Below are 26,343 nucleotides of genomic sequence, written 5' to 3'. Positions count from 1 at the left end.
TCTTTCTTTTTTTTTTGAAAAATATTTTTCTTTTTTTTTTTTGGAAAAAAAAAAATTAATGGGGGGGAAAAAAAAAAAAAAAAAAAAAAAAAAAAAAGAGTAAATTTCTCAAAAATGTTCTTGTAAATTATCTCCAGCATTTAACCATCCAGTAAATGATTTAATATGAACATTACAATACATTCAATATTACATCCAATACCTGCTGTGTGCCAGCCTTACTGGCAGAAAAGCCACACAGCATTAAGCTGCCACCACCTTGGTGCAATAGCTACTGTGCTTTTAGGTTTCAAAGTCACAACTTCAGTTCTCTATGTTTCTTTTTATGTGGCCAAATAGCTAATATTTTGTCTGAATTTACAGAAAGAATGTTCAACAACATTGAATCCAGTCTTAAACCTTATTTATGATCCCATAGCTGGAGTTAATAGTTCAGATGTTTCTTGGTAGGATTTGGCTGCAAATGTTTTTATTAATGTTTTATCACTTCTAGAAATTTTCTTGAAGCATTTTGGAAGATGTCTACCTTCTCAAAAGAATCCCAACAAAGATGGAAATGTAGCAGCACACATTCGCCAAGCAGCGATGCACTGATACATAAATACCTGTCTCAGAAATAGACAGTGCTGACTTCACCCATTGGGTCCACTTTTGCTTGGCTGACAGCTGGGGGATATTTTGGTGTAGCCTTACACACAGACGCACACACACACACACGCACACACGTACATAAAACACACACCATGTCAAAATGGAAACAGAATAAGGATTTAAAAGTATTGTCTGTTCAGTGTGATAAACTGCTGGATTTGCACCAATAAGTAATAAAACATACATTTTAGCATGCATGCCTGTCCTAAGCATTTGTCCACTTCAATAAATCCCTCCTTTGCACTCAAGAGTGTTAAAGAAGTTTGTGAATCTGTGACTAAACATGGAGTCCACAGTAGGCAAAAGCAACACGAGGCGTGTGTCGTCGCTGAAGAGGATCTGTACTCACGGCAGTCTTGTTCGTCTGAGTCGTCTTCGCAGTCGTTGTCTCCATCGCAAACCCAGGAGCGACGGATACATTTCCCGTTGTCACAGTGGAAGTCCAGCGGTGAGCAGGTAGGGAGCACTGCAGACACACAAGTACAGACGACCAGACTGTTAGCAACGTGCAAACAAAAACAGTCCAGGAGAGAAGGCACAGATGGAGCTAAATGCAGTAAGATTATGGAAGAAAACCTTGAGACCTTATCGCAAGTTCACCTCCCAGCAGGACAAGCAGCTTAAGAGATGAAATAGAATACTTCAGATCAAAGCGTATTCATGTGTTAACATCGCTCTTTCAAAGTCTAAACTTATTCCCAACTGAGAATCTGTGGCGGTACTTTGACACTTGCTGATCACAGATTCTCTTCATCTGACCTGAATAGGTTTGTGAAACTTTGCAAAGACAAATTGGCAACTATTCTCTGGTCGGTAAATGTACAAGACTAGTAAAGACCAAAAGGACTGAAATCACAACACAAGTCAGTGCAGTCCGGAAAACCAAACACAGAGAAACCACATGTTTAAAATTTCCAATCTCACAAAAAAAAATCTGAAAACTACGCATCATTTTCTTTTTAGTTCACAAATTTGAGCCACATTATGTTGCTCTATCTAGTCTGAATTTGAGATTTGTCGTTGTAAGCAACATAATTACTGCTTAAGATCATATTCTTCTTTATTGACTGAAACAAACCCATTTTCAGAGGGAAAACATCAGTGGCGACAACCACTCAGTCAGGAGCCTTATTTGGCCACTGGCTGCCTTGGTTGGTGTCAAACTTTGACTCCAACAGTCTAAATGCAGTCAGGTTCATTCTGCCTGACCTCTGCTCTTTCAGAACCAAAGTCTGAACTGGACCCATGCAATCTTCACCTTTTTTTAAACGCAGCGCGCTCAGCTCAGCGCATTCCTCCCTAACTTCGTATCCGCTCGAAGTGCAGCTACTCGCTATCTAAGCTGACCCCAAATGACTGGCCCTTTGTCATTTGCAGACAGAGCTAATTAAATTACAGGCCAGAGAGGGACAGAGAAACAGGGAGGGGAGCAGGAGAGGAGCAACAACCCCCCTTTACAGTAGACTCTCGCTTGCCTGTCGATTACTGATATGAAATATTGACCAAACAACACAGACTATATGAAAAATGCATGATGTCATGCAGACAGTTAACCAGCGAGGCAGACGGGCGGGGCTGAATTAACTGTATGCAATTGTAGGTGTGTGTGCGTGTGTGTGTGTGTTAGGTTGAGGCTCTGGTTTTCAGGAACAATAAAGCCCCACTGACCCACATAACCCTGAAGGGATATGACATCAGTACCAGAGAACCAAATGAATCAGATGTAACCAAAGAACTTCCGTCTGGAAGCTTCTCTTTTATTTACAACAAAGATCCGAGTCACCTACAGAAATACTGGGTTAAAGATGCCTGTCTAATGGCCACACTGACACTTTGGCTAAGCGTGCATGAAATTATATTTCTGCAGCCTTTCTTTACTTCCCGGCAACTCGAGGATTAATTTCATTACTAAAGGTTAGCTATTAGAAATCTGAACTACGAGAGCCAAGATTTATTCAGCTACAAGAGTTAGTGGGCGGCTTCTCTCAAGTAAAGACTTTTGAAAATTGCATATCACTTTCAAGAGTTTGTGTCTTAAAATCGTGTTGAAATGTCCCAAGTAAGTAGTTTAGTGGAAAAAGGTGAATTTAATTTGCTACATTTCACTTTGATCAGAGAGACTTTGATTTTTCAGACAGGGGTTGTTCTAGGACGATGGAAACCCGTTTGCTGTCTGTCCTTTAGGGTTAGTCTTTGGCTGTCAGATTAATCTCAGTTTCATCAACATGAACAAGATTAGTCATCGATTGCTCATAACCTCTCAGCAAAATCCTACTTAAACTAATCTAAACTGCCTCCGAGTGTTAAACGTTTTACTAACCTGCACAGGGGATGCATGGACCACTATATTCATAATACAAACCATCATTGCCAGCATGAAATGGTGACTTAAATAAAGACATTGTTTCTCCACCTCCTTTAAACTCTGAGTTCAATAGAAATCAAACACGAGCATGATCATAAATTTTGTTTGATTAAAAACCAATAGCTTTCAAGGAAGCTTTTGTCTCTTGCTTCTTATGGAATAGAAGTAGAAAAAGAAGGAAAACAGTCAGAAAACGGAATTGGCTGGTTATGCCTTAATTAAAACTGAATTTATCAAGAAATGTTTGATCAGTGCATCTAGTTTTGTTTTTTTTGGGGGGAAGTGATACACAGTCTAGTTTGTTTCAAATTAAAGAGGGAACAGAGGTATAAGAAATGCATCAAAAGCAAACAAAATCACTACAGTTGAAAACTATCTGGCTATAATATTTAATTTCAATCATAATATTTGACTGCAAAATAAAAATAAATTATTTTTACCAGTTAGGTGAACAATTTACTACAGTTTCAAGATTTTCACCTTAAACTACAGGCAAATGGTCCAAGTGAGGGGTGTGTGTGTGTGTGTGTGTGTGTGTGTGTTTAAAATGTGCCAGGAATTTAGATACCAAAGCTTAAATATTTGATCAACTGGATTAACCTACTTTCACAAAATGGTGAAAATATGTTTAAATATTTCATACAACAAATATTTTCAGCATATAATTCAGACTACATTTACCTTTTCACAATTAAATGTCAAAATTATTTTGTGAGTTTTACTTAATGCCTTACAGTAAAAGGTTCTTCCCAGGTATATATATATTAAAAAAAATCCATTTGAAAAGCTCAACGTAATAAATTTCAGAGTTGCTGGGAGTGCTTCCCAGAGATGCTAGTAGAACTCCAAAACATGTAAAATTTGCTGATTTATGATCCTCTGCAGAATTTCTGCTGAGATGCTGAGAGCATTCTCTAAGCCTGGGAGTGAAGTCACAACACTTACACTCAACTCCGTATAAACTGAAGGCGCTCACGACGTTTTGAATGTACGTCGGACTCGACGTCAGCAATGTGACGCCCTTAGCCAACAAAACCTGGGAAATGCTGCAACTCAGTATTCCAATAAATAATTCAGCTTATCTGCAGAAGAGAGTACGGACACAGCTACTTCTACAAATATACATACAAAAATGTTGCTGCAGGCTCAGAATCATCCAGAGCAAAACCACAAGCAGAGCGATAAAGAGATGCAAAGGAAATAAGTATTTCACTAATTCAGATCCAGGAAGTGTTGGGGTTGTTCCGGGTATCAGGTGGATCAGAGAAAAGCAAACTGGAAGGTCTCTGAGTGCTTTGATCTCCTTTATCGCACAGATTCTGGTCAGCTCAGCGCTGCTCTTCACACTACCGCTGCATTCCTTTACTTCTGACACACACACATAAATCTCACTCACCAGAGCCATCCAAGCACTAATATTATCCTCTGTTTGCTGCCCAGTACATCCAGCAATGCCTTTACACTCCTACACACCCCACCTGCCTTGTTTTTTTGTTTGTTTTTTTACCAAATTTACCCACATATTTAACAGTACCTGCCGACTAATATTAAGGAATAATCTTTACAGCCTCAGATAAAGAATTAACATCAACATTAAAGATGAATTTTCACAGCTGGTGTACAAACACAGGGCTCTACTCCATTTCCTGCCCATGATTCTCAGTTAATCAGACAGCCAAAATCAAAAGTCGTTGTTCCAGTTCATTAGCAATAATCAATAAATCGCATGATAAATTAAAACAAGCTCAACTTCCGTTTGCATGATTTACCGTTTTTCTTTTTTCTCTAAAAACTGGATGATAGAAGTCTTCAGATTGGTGCTTTGGTCTTCAGTAGCTTTTTGCTTACGGAGACTTCAGTGTCCACTTTATTTGGTTTTTGTTTTTTTATTCATCGTGGATATTTAAAATGTCTTCCAGTTTCTGTGTTAAATGTTCACTAGAATTTAAAACTTGTTGATCTTTGAGAATGTGTCCTTGCATTATTTTGCCATTACTTTTATGTTACTTGAAATGGTCTCAAAATAAATCATTCATCATAATGACTTCTAGGACAACTGAAACCTGTTATTGTGACAGGCCTGCTTTACGGTTCAGAATGACGCTCTGAAGTGATGTGGTAACACAAACATACAAAATGTTTTTATTTTTTTTCTCTTCACACTCCGAGGCCTTTCCCAAACACTTCCTGTGAACAATTATCCCCCGAGAGCTGCTGGGTTTACATGTGTCAGAACACACACTCAGACAGCCTAAAAACACACTGACCTTCACCGGTGGGTTTTTCTCATCTGAGCTCCAGAATTCCCACATGCATTCCACGGCATTCCCACAGAAACAGGCGCAGACACCTGCAAGTCCCATCATCACAAGGCTCTCTTATCTGATACACACACGGCACACCCAGCGAGGAAAACCGGACAGGCCCTGGAGAAGCTGGGATTTACTTGGTCATTAATGCCAATTGTGCAGGCAGAAATAATTAACCATGACTGCAAATTTACAACCAATTATGCAGAAATAAATGCATAAAGCCTGTGCAAATTACTGTCTCGGTTTTCTTTTCTTAAGTGAGAAGAATGGCACCAGGTGTGGTCTCTTGTGTTGCTGGGTTCCAGTATCTTCGTTGTAGCAAGTCGTTACTTGAGCTACTGTCCTCAACTCATCTGAACCCTTTTCGTTACGCCATTACGGCTCATTGGATTTTATCTTTTGATAATTTGTTTGGAAACTCAGGAGACAGTTGTGAGTGAAAGCTTCAACAGATCAGCATCTTTTTTTTAAAAAACTCAACTAGCTGGTATGAAAAAAAATAAATCAAGAATACCCAAAACTTCAATAAGAATCCATCCAAATAGAGCTAGACAATAAATCAATAACAATATATATCACAATGGAAACATCAATAAACAGGTGATACATCTGATAGATTATTCAATAATTTCACTGAAATTTGACCAAGAATTGCACAGGATTGTGAGGGGATGAAGGGAGAGGAAATGCTTTAGTGCAGGATGCTTCTCCTGCACAAACCTGGGAAGCATCAACCTGGGTCATCAAGCCCCAGGTTGGTGGCATCAACTAACTCACTCACTGGTTACCTAGAAACAACCTGGAAGGACTCTCAATTATTTGCTGATTTTAGCTGTTAGAGGGCGGTTGTGGTCCCTCAAGACCCACAAATACTGGGAGCCACTGTATTCTTTTCTTTATACATTTTTCAAAGCTGATAGCACATCAGTGAAGGAATATAAGGACTTATGGTTTTGTAAAGTCTAATATTTCCATAAAGCATGGTTAGAAACATTTCTGAAGAAGGAGTGAATCTGGCAGTTTTTCTTCAGCATAAATACCAACATCCAGGATAAACAACCTCTGCTGCACTTTTAGTGGTTTCTGCAACGTCTTGGGTACCATTTCATTTCAAGATTCTATGTTACATCGCAATGGTTTCAATTTTATAGACACAGTTTCTTGTTTTTGAAATATGTTTGGAAAAAAAAAAAAAATCAATAGACTCTGCAACCAGAAGGAAGCTTATTTTTATTTTAGGTTTATTAACTCTTCTAGTTTTTCCTCATAGATTCAGATTTTGGTGTGTTTTTGGCACAAGTACATTGCTATGTGCTTTAACTTCTTCATTACTCACTTTCAAAATCAACTAATTCAGATTTCTGCAAGTTTCCCGTTATGTGCATTTCAGTCTGGATAAGGAAGCACATGTTCGATGCACATATGCTTGAGCCTGTCGGTCTTTAGGAAGATGAATGTGCTCATCTCTAAGTGGCCTCGAACAGCAGAGTTAATGGCCTCGCCTTTACTACAGAGCAGCTGAATCAAGTGGCTCTAATGGGACCAATATATCTGCCTAGGCGTCGTTTAGCGCCCTGGCGAGGAGGATGGAAAGATGGACGGATCAGAGATGGTGAGAAGTAGATAAAAATAACAGATGCGACTTCAGGGGATGAAAAGAGATCTTCGAATATAAAAAGTAGTGTTCACAATATTGGAGAATTCAATTTAAAAAGGGAGCTTTCCATTATACACATGCAAAAAAGCAAATAAAGGCACTTTTAGTAAAAAGTAGGAGATTATATGTAGTTCATTTCTAATTGGGAAACTAAAAACACAATAAATGGTTAAATGTTTATGGATTAAAACTGCAAGAGTTTGATTCTTTTTTTCTTTTTAAAGTATTTCCCTCGTTTCACCTCAAACTCAAACTAATCCTCTCAAACCCTCCATTCCCTTTCAGTCTCTTTTCCTCCACTCCCTTTTTTACTTCCCTCTCATAGTTGATCCGGACAGAGGTGGCTTATCTGATCCTGTGCAGCTCTGGTCAGTAGCCAGCACATATTTCGCTCCGTCAGGGTGAAGGGGTTGTGCCTGCAGAGTTTTTCTTGGCGCTGTGTCCAGCAGCAGCTTTGCGACAGGCTCTCTTCATCGTCTTTCACATCAGTGATAGGCAGAGCATTTTCTCTGCTTTAGCCATTACTCCATCGCCATTGATGTTTAATAATACCAGTGTAATTACATTAGGCAGCTTTTTGGAAGGCTAACATTCACATTTGTTTAACGTTTTGTCTTTTGGTCTAAAAACAACAACAAAAAAATCCAGCATTTCGTATATTTTTCTTTAGAACTACAACAATAGAATAGTTAAAGTTAATAATTTAGATGCCACCGTGACTCCATAAAGTGAAACCAACAGCTCATATAAAGCCCCACCATCACCAACATTGTAAAAACAATAAGTTTTAACAGTCAATTCCTAATACAGTTAACAAAAACAGCCTGGCCGACCTCAAATACTAATGTTCTTACATCCTTTTATAAGATCTAAAGAACCTCGGATCTGAAAAGGATGTCACGCCCAAGTTGAGCATGTTTTAGATTCAGAGAGACGGTGACATGAAATGAGATGGATGGTTATATTCATTATGACCAGCTGTTAAAAGCTTACAGCCCACTATAGCAAAATGAGGCTTTGAAATGGGATCAGAATCAGATTCTGGAAAATATTGTCGCTGCTGTTTAGAAAATGGAAAATTAGTGTTTGTTTGAAAACAGAGGAAAGGAAAATACAGTTGTTGGATCTTGTTTGGGTGTTTCTTGCTTTTTTTATGCACATGAGAACTCAAGTCAAAGAAGACCAAAAACAGTAAAGGCAACTCAAACTCCTATAGTCTTTGTATAATTCAAACTCTACAGTGCAACAATGTGATCACATATTTGGAAGAAATATTTGGTAGGATACTATATTTCAAGTGTAACACCAGCTGTAATTTGATTGCATATTTGGTCATTTGGATGGACTTTGTCCGTCATTCCTGTCCAAATCTGAATTACGTCATGTATCACTGTAAGGTGTGTTGGGCAGCTTTAATGTGACATGGCATAAATCTGCTTAATGTGACAGGTTTGTGCTTGTAATTATTTGTGCTTCTAAATAGTGACAAGCACAAACCTGCTGTTTGGTGTTGTTGACTAATATAACTTAATATGTGAGCTATGCAGGGACTAAAAGGAAAACAAGAAAAAGTTCACAACAATCTACTTGTTACACCTTATTACAATTTTAATGAATTCTGAAATTTAATATTTTTTTTCTTCAAGACCCTCAATCTGAAATATTAGCAACAGAATTACCTCCCCAAGAAGAACTCTGTCCGTGGTGATGGATTAAGGTTATAGGATTTGCTTGTTGCCATGACAAATTTCTGCTGAGGGACTTTAACAAGTAGCACTTAAGTGCTGTCATCTACAGAGCCCACCCACACTAAATGACAGTAAATACTCTGATCATGACATTATTAGACTATTAGGATTATATGTCAAAGCTGAAATTAAGTCATTTGTTCAGCAATAACTTCCCGCTTGGTAGTGCAAACCCACCTACAGATGGTAATCGACACATAATGCTGACAGTATGGTCCCATTATTGGGCAGGAACAATTCAGTTTTATGTATAAAATTGATCTAATCTCATCCTGACTGCAGCTAGAGATAAAAGTTATATCTTAATTTTAAAAGTTGGATTAATTATCTTCTGAGTCCTTTTCAACTATTTTCTTTTTTTTCTTTAATTCTTTAAAGATCCTTAGTAAATTATGACTAAACAGGATCAAACTCAAAAAAACAATCTCAGGCTTCAGGATTATCTGTTTTTGTTTCAAATGTTTGCTAATCTATTCAAGAATGCAGAAGATGTCCTTTTGTGTGAGCATAACTAACCCTCAGCCAACAGGAGCTGAAAAAAACCGAATCTGTGTTCAAGTTCAGCTTTGATTTCATACAAAAGGACAAGTCAAGAAGAGCTCAAGCAAATAATAAAACAGGCAAACAAACGTCAACTGTGGCAAACTAAAACCGATTTAACTAAAGCAAACACAGCTGTGGTTATCCGTCTTGTTGCGAGACATCAGATGAATGAGCTGGCCTTCTTCAGAGTTCGGCAAAGCCAACGTATTAATCTGTGTCATGGCAGTATACAGGTTCATTTAGTCGCAACAAAAAAGAGCTCCACTGCTGCTAAAACAGAAAATCCACAAACCTGTCAATGGAGGAAGAACGCACACATGGTTGAGGCAAGTTATGGGTGGATTGGCCGTTTTAAAAACTCACTTTTTATTTCTTCACCTTTTTTCTTCAATCTTTTTTGTTTGTTATGTAATTAAATGTGGCTAATTAGCAGCACATAACTGGTAACCCCCACCAAAGTTACATGTTCTCCCTAAAATCTCATGCTGTGTGTTTACAGCAAGTCGTCTGGCTTTTCAATTATATCAGTGTTGTCAAAGTAAACGGGCAACACTTTCTGCTCCTCACAGGCAGCCTGCATTTCTTTTCAGGGCATATTTGGAAACAAAGGTGTACATTTAGAAATATAACTGACAGAGTTGACATGGTTTTGATGCCACTAAACCCAATAAAATGTGGATGAAATGTCCATCTCTAAATCTGCTTAAGTAGCCAATAGGAACTTATGATACATGAACTGAAAGTGGCAGAGTGTGTTTTCCAATCACATAGTGCCATTTTATAGCACAGTCAAGTAATTATGTTACCTTAAGTGGTCATAAATATACAGTTTATATCAAATATAACTTAAAAGAAATTTGACTTTTCAACTTGAAGCCATGAAATTAGCCTCCGTCTCTTTAAGAAGCTCACAATCTTTCCGGTACTCCGCCTTAATAGGTCATCACAACAATTCTACTCCATTCCCCCGTTTACAACCGTTCTCAGAAGCATTGGACAGAGAGATAGTTCACATGATAAGTTTAGCAGATATGCAGTTCCACCAGGTGTTTGTCAATTCCTGCTGCTACTAGTCTGAAGGGGTTGATGAGGTGTAAGGGAGTGGTACTCTGTGAGGCAGAAACTTGGCTGCAAGCATTTAGGTGGCCTGGAATAGGAATAACATTATGACATGGCATGAAGCCAAAAAAAAGTCACTTTTACTTTTAAAGTAGTTCTTTATTGCCCAGTTAGTTGGAAAGCCAGAATTTATTCTTGCTTACAAGAAATGCTGATTTATTTGATTGTAAATATTTCTGGTTATAAAAAACATGAGCAGTCATGGTGTGGAAGCTTCAATAACAGCGTCCATGGTGTTAAGCCAATGCTTTTAAAGCTGCTAAGCTCCAGAAGACACGTCTGTAAAACAGCTGAGTGTGGGCTCTCTACCTGGGTGGACAGCCCAATGAAATAAGCAATCAATACAAGCTTGTTTATCTGGCATTACTCAAAGTTCACAACAGCGTTTACCTGGAAAGCATGGCTTAATATTGCTGTAATAGCTAACAAATATTTCCTCAAATATCGTGGTGAAGTCTGTATCAAAGTAAAACGCATATGGTGTCCAGAACACTCCTAACTTTAATATCCAAAATATCCTAATTTAGAAGCAATAGGAACAATTGTTGGCTTTAAGATTTAAAGAAAAGTAATTAGATCATGATTTACATCTTGTGTAATTATCCTGGTACTGTGGAAGCACTCTTTTTACTCAAGGTAGTGAAAAAGAAATGCATACGGCACATGTTTATTTCTCAGTGGGATATAAAAAGATTGTATTTACTGTGTGCTGTAGTTTCAGTTTTATTTACTTCGATCTCATTTGAAACCTACTTAAGTATATACTGCATTGATTAAGGCAAAAACGTCTGGTCAAGACAAAAAACCCTTGGTCCTGCTTTTGTGTTTGTCACTTTGTCCTTCATCAACCCCTCATGTCCTCTTCTATGTGAACAAGTGTGCCCAAGCTAATTTAGTGAGAAGGAAGTAAATATTTAGGAAGGAGGCGGAGGAAAGCACTGAGCAACCTTTAGATGGGGAAACAGACGGGGGAGGATTATGCTAATGTGTCCAAACAACTACGTTGAAGGTTGCAACAGAAAGAGAAACAACCAAAGAGGAGAAAGAGGCAAGAGAAAGGACAGATGAAAAGAAGGAAGAAATTCAAGCACACAGTGTGAAATAAATGACAAAGTCTTGGGGAAGAAGAAAAGTGAGTTGGTTGTTCAGGTTTCCTGTGGTCTGGGGGCAAAGAAGAGAGGGATGCAAGGGCAGAGGGAGGAAAAGATGAAGCAACACATGGAGAAGGAGCGAATGGGGTCCTAATCTTCTCCGCTCCGGCTTTTAGATCAGCTGAGCTCATGTGGTCCCAGCTGCTTCCTGATTGGCTGCCACAGAGCAGGATGGCGGATTAAAGGACAGAGGGGGTATGCTTCTTTTCTGGTGGTTCACATTGGAGTGTGAACCTGTGAGAATCCATTTTAACTCTGGTCATTCTCTCATAATGTATCTAAACGTCTGAATGCTTTTATTTAGGTTTTTGTTTGGTTTCTCCCATGAACACAAGACATAGTCAGGTGATGTTCAAATGATTTGAAAAAAACAAATATCACTTAATAAATAATTGTTATAAAGAAAGATCCATATACTTATGTCACAGAAAGTGAAAAGCACAGAAAATAAATAAAAGGATGAACTGATGGATGTGCTGGAAGGCAAGAGAAGGTGAAACATCAGCAAATAAAGTGCCTTATCTGCATCTGTTGCTCTCAACAGATTTTTTTTAACATCTGTCTGGATAGATTAATTGCACCAACTTAAAATGCATCACTATGGGGATATGAGTACACCCATTTTGCCCCAGAAGCCATTTCTGACTGTGCTGGAAGCAGATGCAACCAAAATTATATCCAACACAGTCGGTGCTGCAACATCTGACCTGCAGAATGTTGCAAACATGCAGCAAGTCCGGGCTTACACCAAAAGATCCCGACATGAAAAAACGTATGAACCGGGCCCAGGATGTTGCTAAGCCCCTATGGGACAGAGCATCACACCATGGGAGTTTTTCCTACCAAAAAAAGTTTGAGCGATAAACTGCTGGCAGTGCTTGTTTGATCCACGCACCATTTCCTTCTTCACAAACACCAGAAAAACTCTGTTATAGAGCCAATAGTTGGCTCTATTGCAGCACCAACTCTTATAAAGACCCGCAAAAAAGAAATACTCTTAATGTGAAGGAATTGAGAGTTTAAGAACAACATTTTACCAAAATGACATGAATTTCATGTTTATAAAATCCTGGAATTTTTACTTTAGATCCGCTTAAGTTTATTTGAATGAAATTCACAACAAATGTCACCTCAAGAAACCTTTCTAGAAAAAAACATCCAATTTACACAGTATATCGAGGTCAGTTCAGAAATACTCATTAATTATATACATTCCAATTTGATCCTCATTGTTATAAAGTGCAAAAACACAAAATTAGTTTGTAAATCCAGTGGATAAAAAGCTACATTTAGTCACTGATGTCACAGTAACCCCTCAGTTTGAGCAAGCATGTGGTGGCAATGGGAATGACTCAGAACCGAGCCCAGATTGAATCACCACCTACTGGACTGGCTGTTTGAGAAGATGGACCAGAGACGTAAAAACAGAAACACAGAACACTGAAGCAGTGATTCTGGGATATTAAAGAAAACATACAGAGTTATTTAGAGCTGCAGTTTTAGCAGCTTTTCTGAGACACATAGTTAAACAGAAGAACTGATCATAGCTGAGATTTTGCAATAGTTCTTAAATGACCTTGTTAAGTAGAGAGACATGGTTAGACACAAAGTGTCTCACACCATGAAATAATCTGCAGCACTTCATCAGTCAATGGCTCCCTCCAACAAAGTGCCAGTTAAACAGAAGCAGGACAGCAGATGTAGAAGTGTGCGTCTCTCTTATAAAGAGACACACTTTGAACTTTAAAAAAAGCCAGATTAATATTGAAGTGACATAAACTCACATTCCCTTAACAGGATGGAGTTTGATTAGGTCGATGTGAAGAAATAATCCTGGCTTACGGTGTTTTCTACTGAATTCATTCATTCCCAACTTTGTTCCAAACCATTGTTTACATTTCAATATCATCAGGTATTTCTGACTTATCCTGCTGTAAATGCTCGGTTCTCCCCCATTTATACTACTTATGGTATTCAGAGATTAGCTGGAGAAGAGAGTGAAGCTTTCACAAACACAACATGTTGTTTAAAGCAGCAAAAAATAAGATAAGAGAAATATGTTAGCAGGGATGGTGAGAAAGGCATTTGTGATTTATGGAGTTGCCTTCCAGAATACAGCAATCCTTTACTGCAAGAGGCGTTTGACGTGGCGTACTGCACTGGCTTCTGTGGCTGTAGAAAATCATTCCAGTTCTGTCAGAGAACTGTCCTTAGCACCACTCTTGGCTAAGTAAAAGGAACAGCATTACCAACCAATACTAATCAATCCTTGGGGAGGTTACAGCAACAAACTTCACCCTTCCAGCAAGAGAGGCAATGTTTACGGCTTTCTGGTGTGAGGTAAGCAGCTGATCACACTTCTGCAGTCCTGTCTTCCGTCCATGCAGATGTACAGGCCAAAGAGCTGACAGTCTAAATCCAAATAAGTGCTTATTCAAACCAAGATTCCTCACCATGTCTTCTGAATACAGGACAGTGAGATAAAAAGATGAAGAATTCATCTGATATTATCCAAGCCCATGTTCCCATAAGTCCTCCTTCAACCCAAAACAGCAGTTTGAGCAAGAACAGAATAAGGACAGTGGTGAAACATTTAGCTGAGAGCACTAACCATTACATGAACCAGACAACGTTCTGTCCTTCATCACTCTCATTCCACTTCCCCGTGCCTCACAGCCCTCACCATGATTTCATAAGATAACCAGACACACGCAAGCAGCATGCAGTCTTCATTCTCCTTATGGAGGTTTATGGATGTGGTGCATGCTGCCAAGAACATAAACATGTCCTCCTCTAATTAAGAAAAGCTTCAAAGCAAAGCAAAGCTCATGTGCTTCGCCAGCCGTCAAATATAAAAAGGCACTCCTGTATGCAATCCAGCTGTATTTGTAGAAAAAAAATGTAAAGATGGCAAGCCCTTAAATATTTGATGAACTGCATGAGTTATGTCTTCAATAAATTCCATCAAAGCTAATTAGTCTACTGTCCTTCAGGTGTGTAGGCCAGTTACAAGAGTTTCGACTAGTGAGGCGAAGAAATCCAAACACTTCGATTAACTTTGTGTTATAAATATGTGTATCCTTTCAGAAACCTGAATGTTTAATGAGGTGCTCACATTTTATACAGTTTTTCAATTTATTTATCTTGGTTGATCTTTATATCTCTAAATATCAAAGTGAACTCTGGATTGTTGGAACAAGGTGAGAAAGTAAACACAAAAAGTCTGACAGGGTTTCAGACGGTCTACAGTTTGATGATGTCACAGGAATGCGGAGGCAGCAGGTACAGAGGAGTTGGCACCAGATTGCACCCACTGTGCTTTTTCTTTCAGAAAACCAATATAATTATTACATCTTTCAGATCAAATGTATTTTTAATGGCACTATGGTGGGTACCACAGATTTTACAAAATTAGATGACAAGTTTCACTGTGAAATACAGAAAGACCTCACACTTTTATACACAGTATATCCACCTATTTAGAAGGCAAACTTCAATCTTCTCCATCTTAAAATCTGCAACACTGAGATTATTCAATTCTGGACTGAAGTATTGTAAAGCACAAGTCATTTTGATATCTTCAAGTTTTCAAGACTTAAAAAAAAGCCGTGAACTGCAGTTTAAAGATCCAGTTTGAAACTCTGATCTAAGGACGTCTAGATGCCAAAAAAGCTGCAAAGTGGACTAAAAGTATCTTAACATGTTTATATGTGGGTTCATTGCACCCCCCTCCCCACCCGCCCCCAAAAAAAAAATCTAGTTGAGATGTGGTAATTGAAAGATGAAATGATGCAAATTAAATATAAAACAGAAAGAATAAAGTTACTGTTTAAACATCGTGATTGTCTTTGTGTTTGAGATGAATAAGAAATGAAGTCTGGCAACAATGCATCTTCCCATGACGGAGAATAGAAGAAAGCTCAACAGAGATGTTTTGATTTTAATTCTCTAACTTCAACAAACCAGCTTCAGAAGCAACATAATCGGCCATCATTGGTTAACTTATGGCTTCATTCAAACACCACCAGCTAACATACTTCATGTTTATTTGGATTTAGCTTAAGTTAAAATAGAAAAAATATATACTTTTGTATTTAGTTTAAGTCAACCAGAAATAATTATTTTAACTGCAATACTGTCACAAACAGTATAACCCAGCACTATCACATTTCCTCCATAATACTGAAGGTCAGCAAGAATTTAAAGCTAAAACTTTTGTTTTCTTTTCCTTCTTTTTACAACTTCCCATGTTGCTTTTACAACAATAAAAGGATTGCAGCCAAGATGCACACCCTGGAAACACATTGGTATGGACCCTTAACTTTAAATCGTCTGCCTAAAAGGGTAAATTTATGGCCATCAAGCAAAGCTCTCTGCAGCCAGTGTGGTCCAGTACAAACAGGGCCGACGGTAAGGAGGTTTACGGGGAGAACACATGGCTGTAAAGTTCATTTCCTCCTCACCCACCAGGAGCTCTGAGTGAGATGGAGTATGCTAATGATCACTGTTCCAGATCACTATACTTAAAGTACATTTGCACACGCACACACACACACACACACACAATAACATGATGAACATTTTTAAATAGTCCTCGTAGTCCCTCATCACCCTTTTTTTCCAATCCATCTTCGGTCTCTCTACAGCTATGAAATTTTATCTGGTAGAACACAAACACAAACAAACACGCATACACACACACACCTTTAATCTGCACTATTTCCACATGATTTCCACATTGTAATTAGATTGCTTCATAAAGACGGTCAGCCTTTGCTCCCATCCTCACCACTTCCACACACACACACAAACACACGCATTCCTGCTCTCCGTTTCAAGACAGTTGTAGTCTGTCTGGAAATTGGTAAATTAGTATAAATGATAAACACATTAAAGTTCAAAAAAAGTCTGGATGCCACACACTACACTGCCTCAATTCAGCAGAAAAGACACGGCCCTCTGTGCTTCCCTGTGTGTGTTCATTGTGATTGGATATTCTCACGGTCACACAACTTTGCCGATCAGCCTTGAGGAAAATCACTCTCCATCCTCTGAACTGAAGCTGCACCTCTGAAAATTCAATTCTTCCATGTTTTTACAGAACCTTCCTGAAAACCATAAAATTTAACTCTTCACTTTTACAATTGGACTCGGTTAACTCAATCAGTGTGATAGAACCGGTTTCCTAAAAAATACTCACTTTTCTGTGCTCTTCTTCTTCTTTTCACAGTGAACCGCACAAGCAATTTCTTTCATTTTCAGAATGCAAAAATAATTTTAGCGTCAACCTGATCTTTCAGTTAACAGAAAATTAATTTAACTTAAAAAAAAAACTGCAAATATACACAAGCTCAGTTAAAATGTTATTCATGAATTCAAAGATTTTAATAGGAAATTGTATTTTCATGTTTATACTGTCCACAAAAAATAAAACTCCATACCTAAAACATGCTTAGGTGTGTTTAGATGTATTTATTTGAAATATTTCCATTCTGGAGCACGAAGCCATTTCATAGACAATTTATAAAATTATTATGTTTCCACTTTTGTCTTTGTTGTTTGTTGGCATGTCAAAGTTTTGGTCTTTTGAAGGTTCCATCTCATTTCTTTTTTTATCCCCAGTTCCCCAAGTTTGGAGTAAAACAAACTTTAAATCACTTCATTCACTTCAAATTAATCCTTAACAAATGTGTTCAAAGCCAAGAACCCTCCAATACTCACAATCTACTTAACAAGAAAAAAAGAACACCTGCAAGCCAATAAGAGAAGAATGTTTAATAGTTTTACTGAGTAAATTGAGCATTAAAATGGAAACTACTAATGGTCCCAGTCTAAACGAGCTCAAGATTTTGTTCATGAAAAAAAAATATATATATATATACAGATTAGACTCAAAGGAGTCATCACTAATTTCTTCAATTGTTTGTTGGCAAGCATAACTTGCTGAAGATTTTTTTTTTTTTTTTCAGTTTTACAACTGTAACAATGAATGTAATAAATGCCGATGGGTATACTGCTGTGATCAAACAGCATTACTGAGAAACAGAATGAATGCCTTCGACATGAGGGCTGCTGTTACAAGATTGACTGGAGTCGTCCAAGCGAGTGATCGTCCGACCACAGAGCGATAAAGCAGGGAATCGATCTTACAGTACTAATGGATTAGGAAGGTCTAGGTAGATGCCCCGATATCTGCCAGCTGCTTCCATGTGTCTCTTTAAATAAGTAACGCACTGCAAATCAATACGTGGCAATCGGACTCACTAAACATTCAACTGGCCAGAAATCAATAACACTTAGCATTCCCTCTGCTAAATCCTAACAAGCTTAATATGACAGAAGAAGAGTGATGGAGAGTGAATACTGATCCGCAAACCTCTGAAAGAGGATGAGGAAGTGCCCAACAAAAAAGGGTAGCATCCACCCGTCTGCTCAAAGAGCGAGCAGCGACGAGAACAAAGAAGGCCCTTGCATCGACGTTTCCCATCGATACACAGAAGAGCAAAAGAAGAGCACCGAAGATCTCCTCCACTTGACAAACTGACATGCTCTGCAAGAAAATAATCCTGTCTGCCTCCGCTGCCAAGACTCCCCTCCAGCCAAAATTTATCTGGTGCCAGAAGTCACTGAAGCATTTGTTTTTGTGTGCGTTTTGTGCATACACAATCTCCCTTAGAAATTGTACCTTCCAAACCAGTCAGCCATTCAGTGTTTTACTGGGGAAAGATTGGATCAATATCAGGTCAATTTCTATATTTTTGTTAATGTTGTTTTGTTTTTTTTAAACTATGTAAAAAAAAAAATGACTGAGCACATTTTCATATCCACAGCAAGTTTAAAAAGTCAGGCAGTTGCCAAGAATAGCCAAGTCTAGGCAGTCTTGAGGTAGTTTAATGCCTTGCTCAAGGGCCCAGTACATAATGTTCCAAAGAAAACCGCAGGTCGTGTCGTAAATATTTCAAATTTCATTTAAAATTATACCAAATATCTCAAGTGAACTTAGTATTAAAAACAGTACTGGGGTTCCTATCATTTCCATTGTATTCTTTTATTGTTTATTTGCATCAAAATTTGCCTGGTACCAAACAATAATCTAAAAAGCTTTGATCATGTTTACTTCCTCACATTTCTGATTTATTTTGACAAAATCTTCCACACGCACTTTAATATGCAGATATTCAGAGCATTTGTTACAAAAAAAAAAAAAAAATGAGCTGGAGTTTTTGCATTTCTAACAGTTGGACTAAAAACATTGGGATCTGGGTTTAGGGTGGGGGAAAAATGCAGAAACAATACAAGAAAGGAAGCTTCAATTTAGCACCTAGAAACCACAACTGTGACAAATAGTTCCAGATTTGTGGTGTACAACATTCCTACCAGTAAAATTATCTGGAAAAAACAGTTTCATCTCTTTGTTTTTGACAAAATTACACTGGGAATGTGCCACTAATCAACTGATCTGCCAAAAAACAAACAGGACAAACTGATCCATCTATGAAGTATCTGTCCAATATTTTGTCAAAACGTCCTGTACGTTCTGTTCTAAAGATGATCAAAATAAACACAGACTTCATTTTAACAGAATAAAACGAGCCAACACCAATTCATCTGATTTTTGTTGCATTTCAGTTCAATATATAATCACCTCATCCTATTTTGATATTTTATGCTGCGAGTGCTGCAGCAAGGGCTGCGAGTGCTGCAGCAAGGGCTGTGAGTGCTGCAGCAAGGGCTGCGAGAGACAGAGAGAGAGAGAGACCAGAATATTGCAAATACATCATCATTTTAAGATTATTGTGTGCAATAGTCACATCATAAAGGACTGTTTGGAGAGCAATAATTGTTGGCCAAGACATTCCAAGTGTTATGAACATGTATTTTACACAGTAATGTAACATTGAGCCAGTTGGACAGAGTCTTGTGGCAGCAGATGTTCATACAGGACATAAATGACACTCCCCAAAATAAAGCTCACAGAGTGAAAAAGCAGACATGAGAGAGGAAGGAAAGAGGAAATTAGGCGTACACCAAGACTTAAGTTGAACCCATTTAGAAGAAAATGTTTGACCACAAGCAAAAACTCACTGCATCCGTCCTCGTCGCTGTGGTCCCCGCAATCATTGTCTCCGTCACACTGCCACTGGGCCGGAATGCAGGTACACTCCCCGAACGCACTGACCGCACACGTGAAGTGGTTCCTCCCGCACGAACAGTCAGCACTGCCCTGAACACCTGCAAAAGACCAGAAATAAAGGTTACAGTTCATATGACATGAACTGGAGATATAAACTGTTTGCTTTAGTCATCATTTCTATCAGTTTGACTCTGCTCTACAAACCATAATGCATGAAACAAAGGAGTTGCAGAAAGCATCAGTCGTCAAAGATGTTTAAAGTTACAAGATGGCAGTAAATCTCAATAAAAGATTGTAAAAATTGATTTTTACCCTTCTCTCCCCATACGACATGTTTATATCTCAAGCAGTAAACAATTTAATAACTCTGCAGAGGTTCATAACATCCTGATTTATGACATCTGCGTTTAGAAATTCCTGAAGAAAATCACAGGTGTTTTTATGAATTGATGCTTTCTAGCAAAAAAAAAAACATTTCTCTTGCAGATATTTCTGCAAAGGTGCAAGACCTTATCTGGTAAATGGACAGCTGAGCAACAATTTCTTGCTTTAATTAATTTATCTGTCATAAAGAAATAACTAAATCAAATATATAAAATTAGATTTATGTTGGTAAAGAAGTGCTTTTAGAGTGTGTTGCTTTTCAGGGAGCCTCACCATAAGTATTAAATGTAAGTATTAAATGTTAACACTTAGGTCTTCAACATAAGTGTAAAGGAAAAGAGTTTAGTTTTATTTGAATAAGAGATGTAATGAGGCATTATAACCAGAGATCTTGCAATATTAAAAAAAAAAAACATATTTGTCAGTCTGTCCCACAACGGACTATCCAACTGTGATTGAATCCTAACTATCCAATCACAGTCAGGATGTGACATCATCATAAAAACAGGTGGACGCTCTGTCAATACAAGCTCTGACCAAGACAGTGATGCTTCACACTTGACAGTCTGTTGAAACTCTTATTTTGAAGATAAGGATGTTCTTGAGTTGCCTTGTCGATACAGACAGTTGAGGATACAAACTTTTAGAAGCATTGACCAACGACACTAAAGCAGAAGGAAGCTTCCACTGATCTGCTACGCAACACTGCAGAAAAAAATAACTGACAGACACCACATGAATTAACTGTCAGCACTGTGACAACCAATGTGACAATACATGTGGATGCTACAGATGCTTTTCCAGATGATGTGCCTTCTGAGACAAGATGAAAAGCAGCACTTGGTGATTTACAGACTTTTTTCCTCATCTTAAGCTTAATCATTGCAAAACAAAAACAGAAATGTAGGACAGAATGGATGGCTTACAGTGACATAAGTGACAATTATTAATGAGCTTTGAGTGTTGCAAATTTATAAACTAAATCAGACTACAAATCACTGACATGACCAATAAATGATCAATGAATATAAGTGATCAATGAGTAAAACAAAGCTTAAAACTTAAAAGTTCTTTCTAGTGTGCATAGGTAACCTAGTTTTAGATATATTTTAATTTTTAATGCTTGAGATTTTATGTTTCGTTTGTCAGTAGGACTGTATTTGTCAAAAGCAAAGAGTGAAAAATCCTGAAAAATCTGTCAAATTCAGTGTATCCACCATTTCAATGTACAGAAAATCTCTAAAAAAAAAAACAAAAAAAAACAGCAATTGTGTAATAAGCAATAAACATTCTATGGTATACCAGTTTTGTATGTGCAGAAATTGAACAGCTTCCCCCGAAATGATCAAAAAGCCAAATGCACACCAATGGTTCTCCAACACTTAGCCACAGCAACAAAAACAACAACAAAAAAAAAAAAAAAACACCACATCATCACACATATCACAGCGATGCTAGACCATGAGATGGAACAAATAAAAGTTTCCCCGTTTTGCTCTCACTTTGAAGTCCATTAATGGCCATCTGTGTGTGTTTGAGTGTCAGTTTAGCTGAAACTGGCCGGCCACAACCCAAAGTTCTTGGAGCATGTGTGTGTGTCTGCGTGTGTGTGTGTGTCTGTGTGTGTGTGCGTGTGTGGTTCCTGGCCTCTTCACAAAGGCATCAGTCAACCCAGGAGGGCCTGGCAGGGAGAGCGCAGTAAGCTTCAGATCCCTCCCACAGCACTAAATTAATGGCCTCTTTCTATTCATTTCCCTCTCTCCGTCTCTTTCTCCTCTTTCCACCATCCTTTCTTCACATTTGCCCCCCACCCCTTAAGTTGCCTCCCTTCTTTTCTCCACTCCCCCCCTCTGCCCGTCCCCTTGTTTCCAGAGTTCCCCACTAATGGGAGTGAAACGGGGATGGCGTCATCCGAGTCTTCCTGTCTTTAAACTTGTCTTTCTAATTTTCTAGCACAGTCTGTAATTCCTCAAGTCTCCGACCCTCGGGCCATGGCGTCTACCTCGTGGAGGACTAAGAGACAGCACTAACGTCTCCAACAAGTTTTTGGCATTTGTCAGCACAGCCTGTTTAGCTTAGACCGTAGAGTAGTAAGCTCTGCTCAATTTGTAACGTTGAGCTAATGTGCGTTTCAGTCAGATGCGTGTGGGTTTCATAGCGCTAAATTAGAGTCTGAGATGGAGCAGAAGTCTTGTCAACATGAAGCCACATCACAGGACTTGCATTTGTCAGACATGCTTTAAAAAGCAGAGGTCACTAGGTCTGACCAGAACCAAAAACCTACAGAGCCCAGCAGGAAGCCACCAACCACACCATGCAAAAAACGTACATTAATTATTCTAAAGCAGTATGGATGAAACCGTGTTCCCCCAATCTGCACAGGCAGATGGAATCATTGTGGCGTTACTACAGGATGCCACCTGTCAGAGGGAAAACTAAACATTTTCAACAGAGAAAATTGAAGGATGAAGCACTGGTTTTCCCCACAGCCATAGTGGGAGTTGGACCACAATGCTTCAGAAACACATAAATACAATTTCAAAGTCGGTCTTCTATCACCTGACCAACATTTCCAGGTTTAAAGGACTAATGTCCCAAAGAAGGTCTTGAGGAACTAATCCATGCGTTTATCTTTAGTCAAACTGATTACTCCAACAGTGTCTGCCGAAAAGGCCAATCAGACAGCTGGCAGCTGAGCCAGAACGTTCTGCTCACATTCTCACTGTTTGTGAAAAATAGAAAAAAAAAAATAAAGTTGCAAAAGAAAGGAAAAGTGGCAAAATGACAGACTGTGACACCACGGTTTGGTCTTGACACTTCATTAAAAATAATTACAAGTAATACAATTAGAAATCAAAAAATTCTAAAAGGACCAGAATATTATCTGCCACGACCGATAATGGGAGAAGAAAATTAACACAGCAAGCAAAAACAGACATTAGTTTAGAAAAGTATAAATGTATGCCCAAACCAGACAGACATACCTTTATCTTTATTAACGATAACAAAAAAAAACAAAAAAAACAACTACTGAGAAAGCAAAGGGAAGATCATCAGCACGCAATAGATTGTTACGCAAGGCTGCAGACACACAGACTCTGCAGCAGCCAGACGCGGCAGCCCAGCGCCTTTGGAGAGCGCCAGCGTGACAAGGCTCTGATGCATCATAAAGATAACGGATCACAAGCAAGGCTTTTTTCGTAGACACAGTAGGTCACTTTGTGCTGTAAATACAGGTCTAGCAACAAACTATCGAAATATCAAAAGACCTTTCACGTGAAGCATGAACAGAAGAACTGCCTCAGCTGTTCACTGATGCGATGTTTGGATTTTCTTTTAACAAAAGAAGGTGAGCGACAAAGGCCCAAGGTACGGTATCAACACTGTATCTTTTTGAAGTTGTGTTTTTTCCTTGTCCAGTTTCAAAAGGGTGCCAAGAAAAACAATTCCTCTTATGAATTTATTTCATTTTTACCTTTTTGTTTTTCTTACATGGTCCAGATCATTGAACAAGTTTCAATGTCAGACAGTCTGAGTCGATACAAATGCATCTTTCAAGTTATGTCATTATAAAGGGTAGCAGACTAAATAAACCAACCTGGCACAATAAAAAACTTGCTCCCTAAATCTAATTCTGTAAGTGGCTGTGCAAAGCTTGGCAGCACTAACTGCCATCAAGCATTCGTGGCAATTACCAACAAATATTTTGCCTTTCGTGAAGGAATGCTGTTCGACTTTGCAGAATTCCTCAAGTCAGCCATTTTGGAAGGTTATGGAGCATAAATTGTCTAATTAAGGGCAGGTCACAGCATCTCAATCAGGTTATGTTCACACTCATCCTGGTCCTCTCCAAACCTGCACATTGTTTTTGAGGGTTGCTTGAGCAATTTAGAGGTGGACTTGCTGGTGTTTTATGGAAATTAATAATCCTCATAAAGTAATAACCAGATACCGTTCTTCAGGATGTTATGGCACAAATTCATGATTTCTTAATTATAATGAATTAATTTGTTTCTCATTCTTTTCTGATCTTCTTCATTAATGTTTTATACCACGTTATCGTGTCAGACAGGTTCTATTAAAGGGGGTTCTTCATTCTACACATCTGACTATAATCAAGCATTTCTGTGGCTAAAAATTTAACCAAAAGTTACATAAATCATGGCAATTGATTTATGCAGCAATTGTGGCAAATATGTGCCAAGTTGGTTTGAATGGATAGTTTCCCTTTAGCAAAAGAAAAAAGAAAAGAAAAAGAAAAACTTTGAAAAAATGCTTTCTGTTTTGACTGGCTATTTTTGTTCAATACTAAAATTCATTTGATTGCAGGAATTAAATGCACTGCTCAAAAAATAAAGGGAACACTCAAATAACATCCTAGATCTGAATGAATGAAATATTCTCATTGAATACTTTGTTCTGTACAAAGTTGAATGTGCCGACAACAAAATCACACAAAAATCATCAATGGAAATCAAATTTATTAACCAATGGAGGCCTGGATTTGGAGCCACACACAAAATTAAAGTGAAATGTTCCCTTTATTTTTTTGAGCAGTATAGATTTTGTTTGATTTGAAATCACCAAAGAGGTTTTTTATATATTTTATTTTATTTGTTTACTAGTGAGTAACATGCCACCTAAATGCCAAGCAATTTAGAAAAATGCTGACTGAGAACATTTGTTGTCAAAAAGAAATAAGCACCAAGGAGGTGAGCTGACAGCAACCCCAGTGATATTACACTAATTTCTCTAAATCCCTCCTCTGCAGAGCCCAACAGCTGGACAGTAAGGCCCAATGCTCACTTACAGTAATTTGCCAACACTCACTGAATCAAAAACACATAAGAGTGAGCTTGCATGTTTGAGACTTGGTGTGTCTTCATCTGCTGTGTGCAGAGTCACGCTTTAAGTTCAAGACAGCATCCAGAGGTGAAAAAGAAAGCACAGACCACCAATGATCACTCACTTCTCCCTCTCAACACCCTAAACTGTCCGACCAGGCCTGGTGTGAAACAAGACAGGTGGTCTCCCAAAGGTTAATGCAAAAGATGAACCCACAAACCCAAACTGACATCACACTTAAACCTGACCCACTGACAGGAAGAGCCAGAGTTCTTTGACTGAGACCAGCCTGGAGCTGCCGCGACGTAGGAGAGCTAACCAAATGCTATTCAAGGTCTGTTCCAGCATTTCTTTATTTGCTCTGGCTAAATGGTTAAATAATAAGTGTTAAGAGTTGAGGAGGGAGCAAGGAGGCCAAAAAACACAATGGTAACCCAGCCCAGAGAGCGGGTGGCCACATGCTTTAAATGATGTCAAAAGGCTGCCAGTTAATTAGGCATGGACCTCCCGTGAGACTACCTGGAGGGTCGGCGCTGCGTCTCCCCGACAGCGTGTCAGAAGACTGCTGTAAAAAGGTGATAAGAGGGAAATTTCAGCATCGGGGACAATGAGAAGGCAATGACAGGAGCACAGAAGGAATGAGTCAACCCTTTTGTCTGTCCTCCATCCTCTGCTGGTATTGAGCTGTAAAGGCGTAGCTTCAGAGAGAGACAGCTGCATCTCAGCGTGTCAGCAACTGCTTGGCCCCCACTATCCTCAACCTGCTGCATTCAGCCTCACAGCACAGCGTTGCGCAGCGCTGCACACCGAGAATGGACACAACCGGTGTCCCGCGTCTCTGTCGGCCAACAGTGTTCAACATTCGTCACTTATCGCAGCGTGAGTGTGCTGGCAAAGTGCGGCGGATGGCCGAGCACGTCTACAGGAAGGCTGCTCACCTGCAGTAACCGTCACTCACAAACCATAATCAGCCTGTGAAATTCTGTGTTTCAGATTTCTCAGCCAGATACCAATGACAGGATTCACACAAGATTTTCATTGTCATTTTTTAAGAATAGATTTTGCAAGACATCACAGGCACCTCAAAGAAACAAAGCATTTCGTTTGTAGGTTTCATAAGAATCAAGCAACGGAAATCACAGCAAAGCCGAAGAGATGAAACAGCACCGGGAATGACCCGATACAAACCATATGCCTCTTACAGGTGTTGAAGTTTGCTCAGTGTTAAGTAGAACGTTTACTTTGGGAGAAACATCTAATTTAGAACTGTACAACTGGTCGTCTAAAATTATTTTTGAAAAAAAAAAAAGATGTTCTGAGACAGTGGTAATGTGGAATAAATGAACATGTAGATGAGGAATTGATTGTTTTGAGCTCTACTTCTTCCGCCAANGGCAAATAAACATGANGTTTNTTCATCTGTTCAGATCTGCT

General features: G+C 38.7%; 1 protein-coding gene across 3 annotated transcripts in view; it reads right to left on the bottom strand.

Moving 5' to 3' along the window:
- Positions 1–19,777, bottom strand: part of lrp4 (low density lipoprotein receptor-related protein 4) — a 63,102-nt gene extending 43,325 nt beyond the window's left edge. For all 3 annotated transcript variants that reach the window (XM_015043855.1, XM_015043856.1, XM_015043857.1), the window contains exons 1-2: positions 19,632–19,777; positions 1,001–1,117 (exon numbers count right to left, since the gene is read on the bottom strand). In XM_015043855.1, coding sequence (XP_014899341.1) covers positions 1,001–1,117; position 19,632 — 118 coding nt within the window. In that variant the 5' untranslated portion in view covers positions 19,633–19,777. The remainder of the gene's footprint in view (positions 1–1,000; positions 1,118–19,631) is intronic.
- Between the last annotated feature and the right edge of the window lie 6,566 nt (positions 19,778–26,343).

This window comes from Poecilia latipinna, unplaced genomic scaffold, assembly GCF_001443285.1.
Source record: "Poecilia latipinna isolate Pla-1442-1.1 unplaced genomic scaffold, P_latipinna-1.0 Scaffold652, whole genome shotgun sequence".
Lineage (NCBI taxonomy): Eukaryota > Metazoa > Chordata > Actinopteri > Cyprinodontiformes > Poeciliidae > Poecilia > Poecilia latipinna.
The sequence above is the reverse complement of the archived record's forward strand: the minus strand, read 5'-3'. Positions and strand labels throughout refer to the sequence as shown.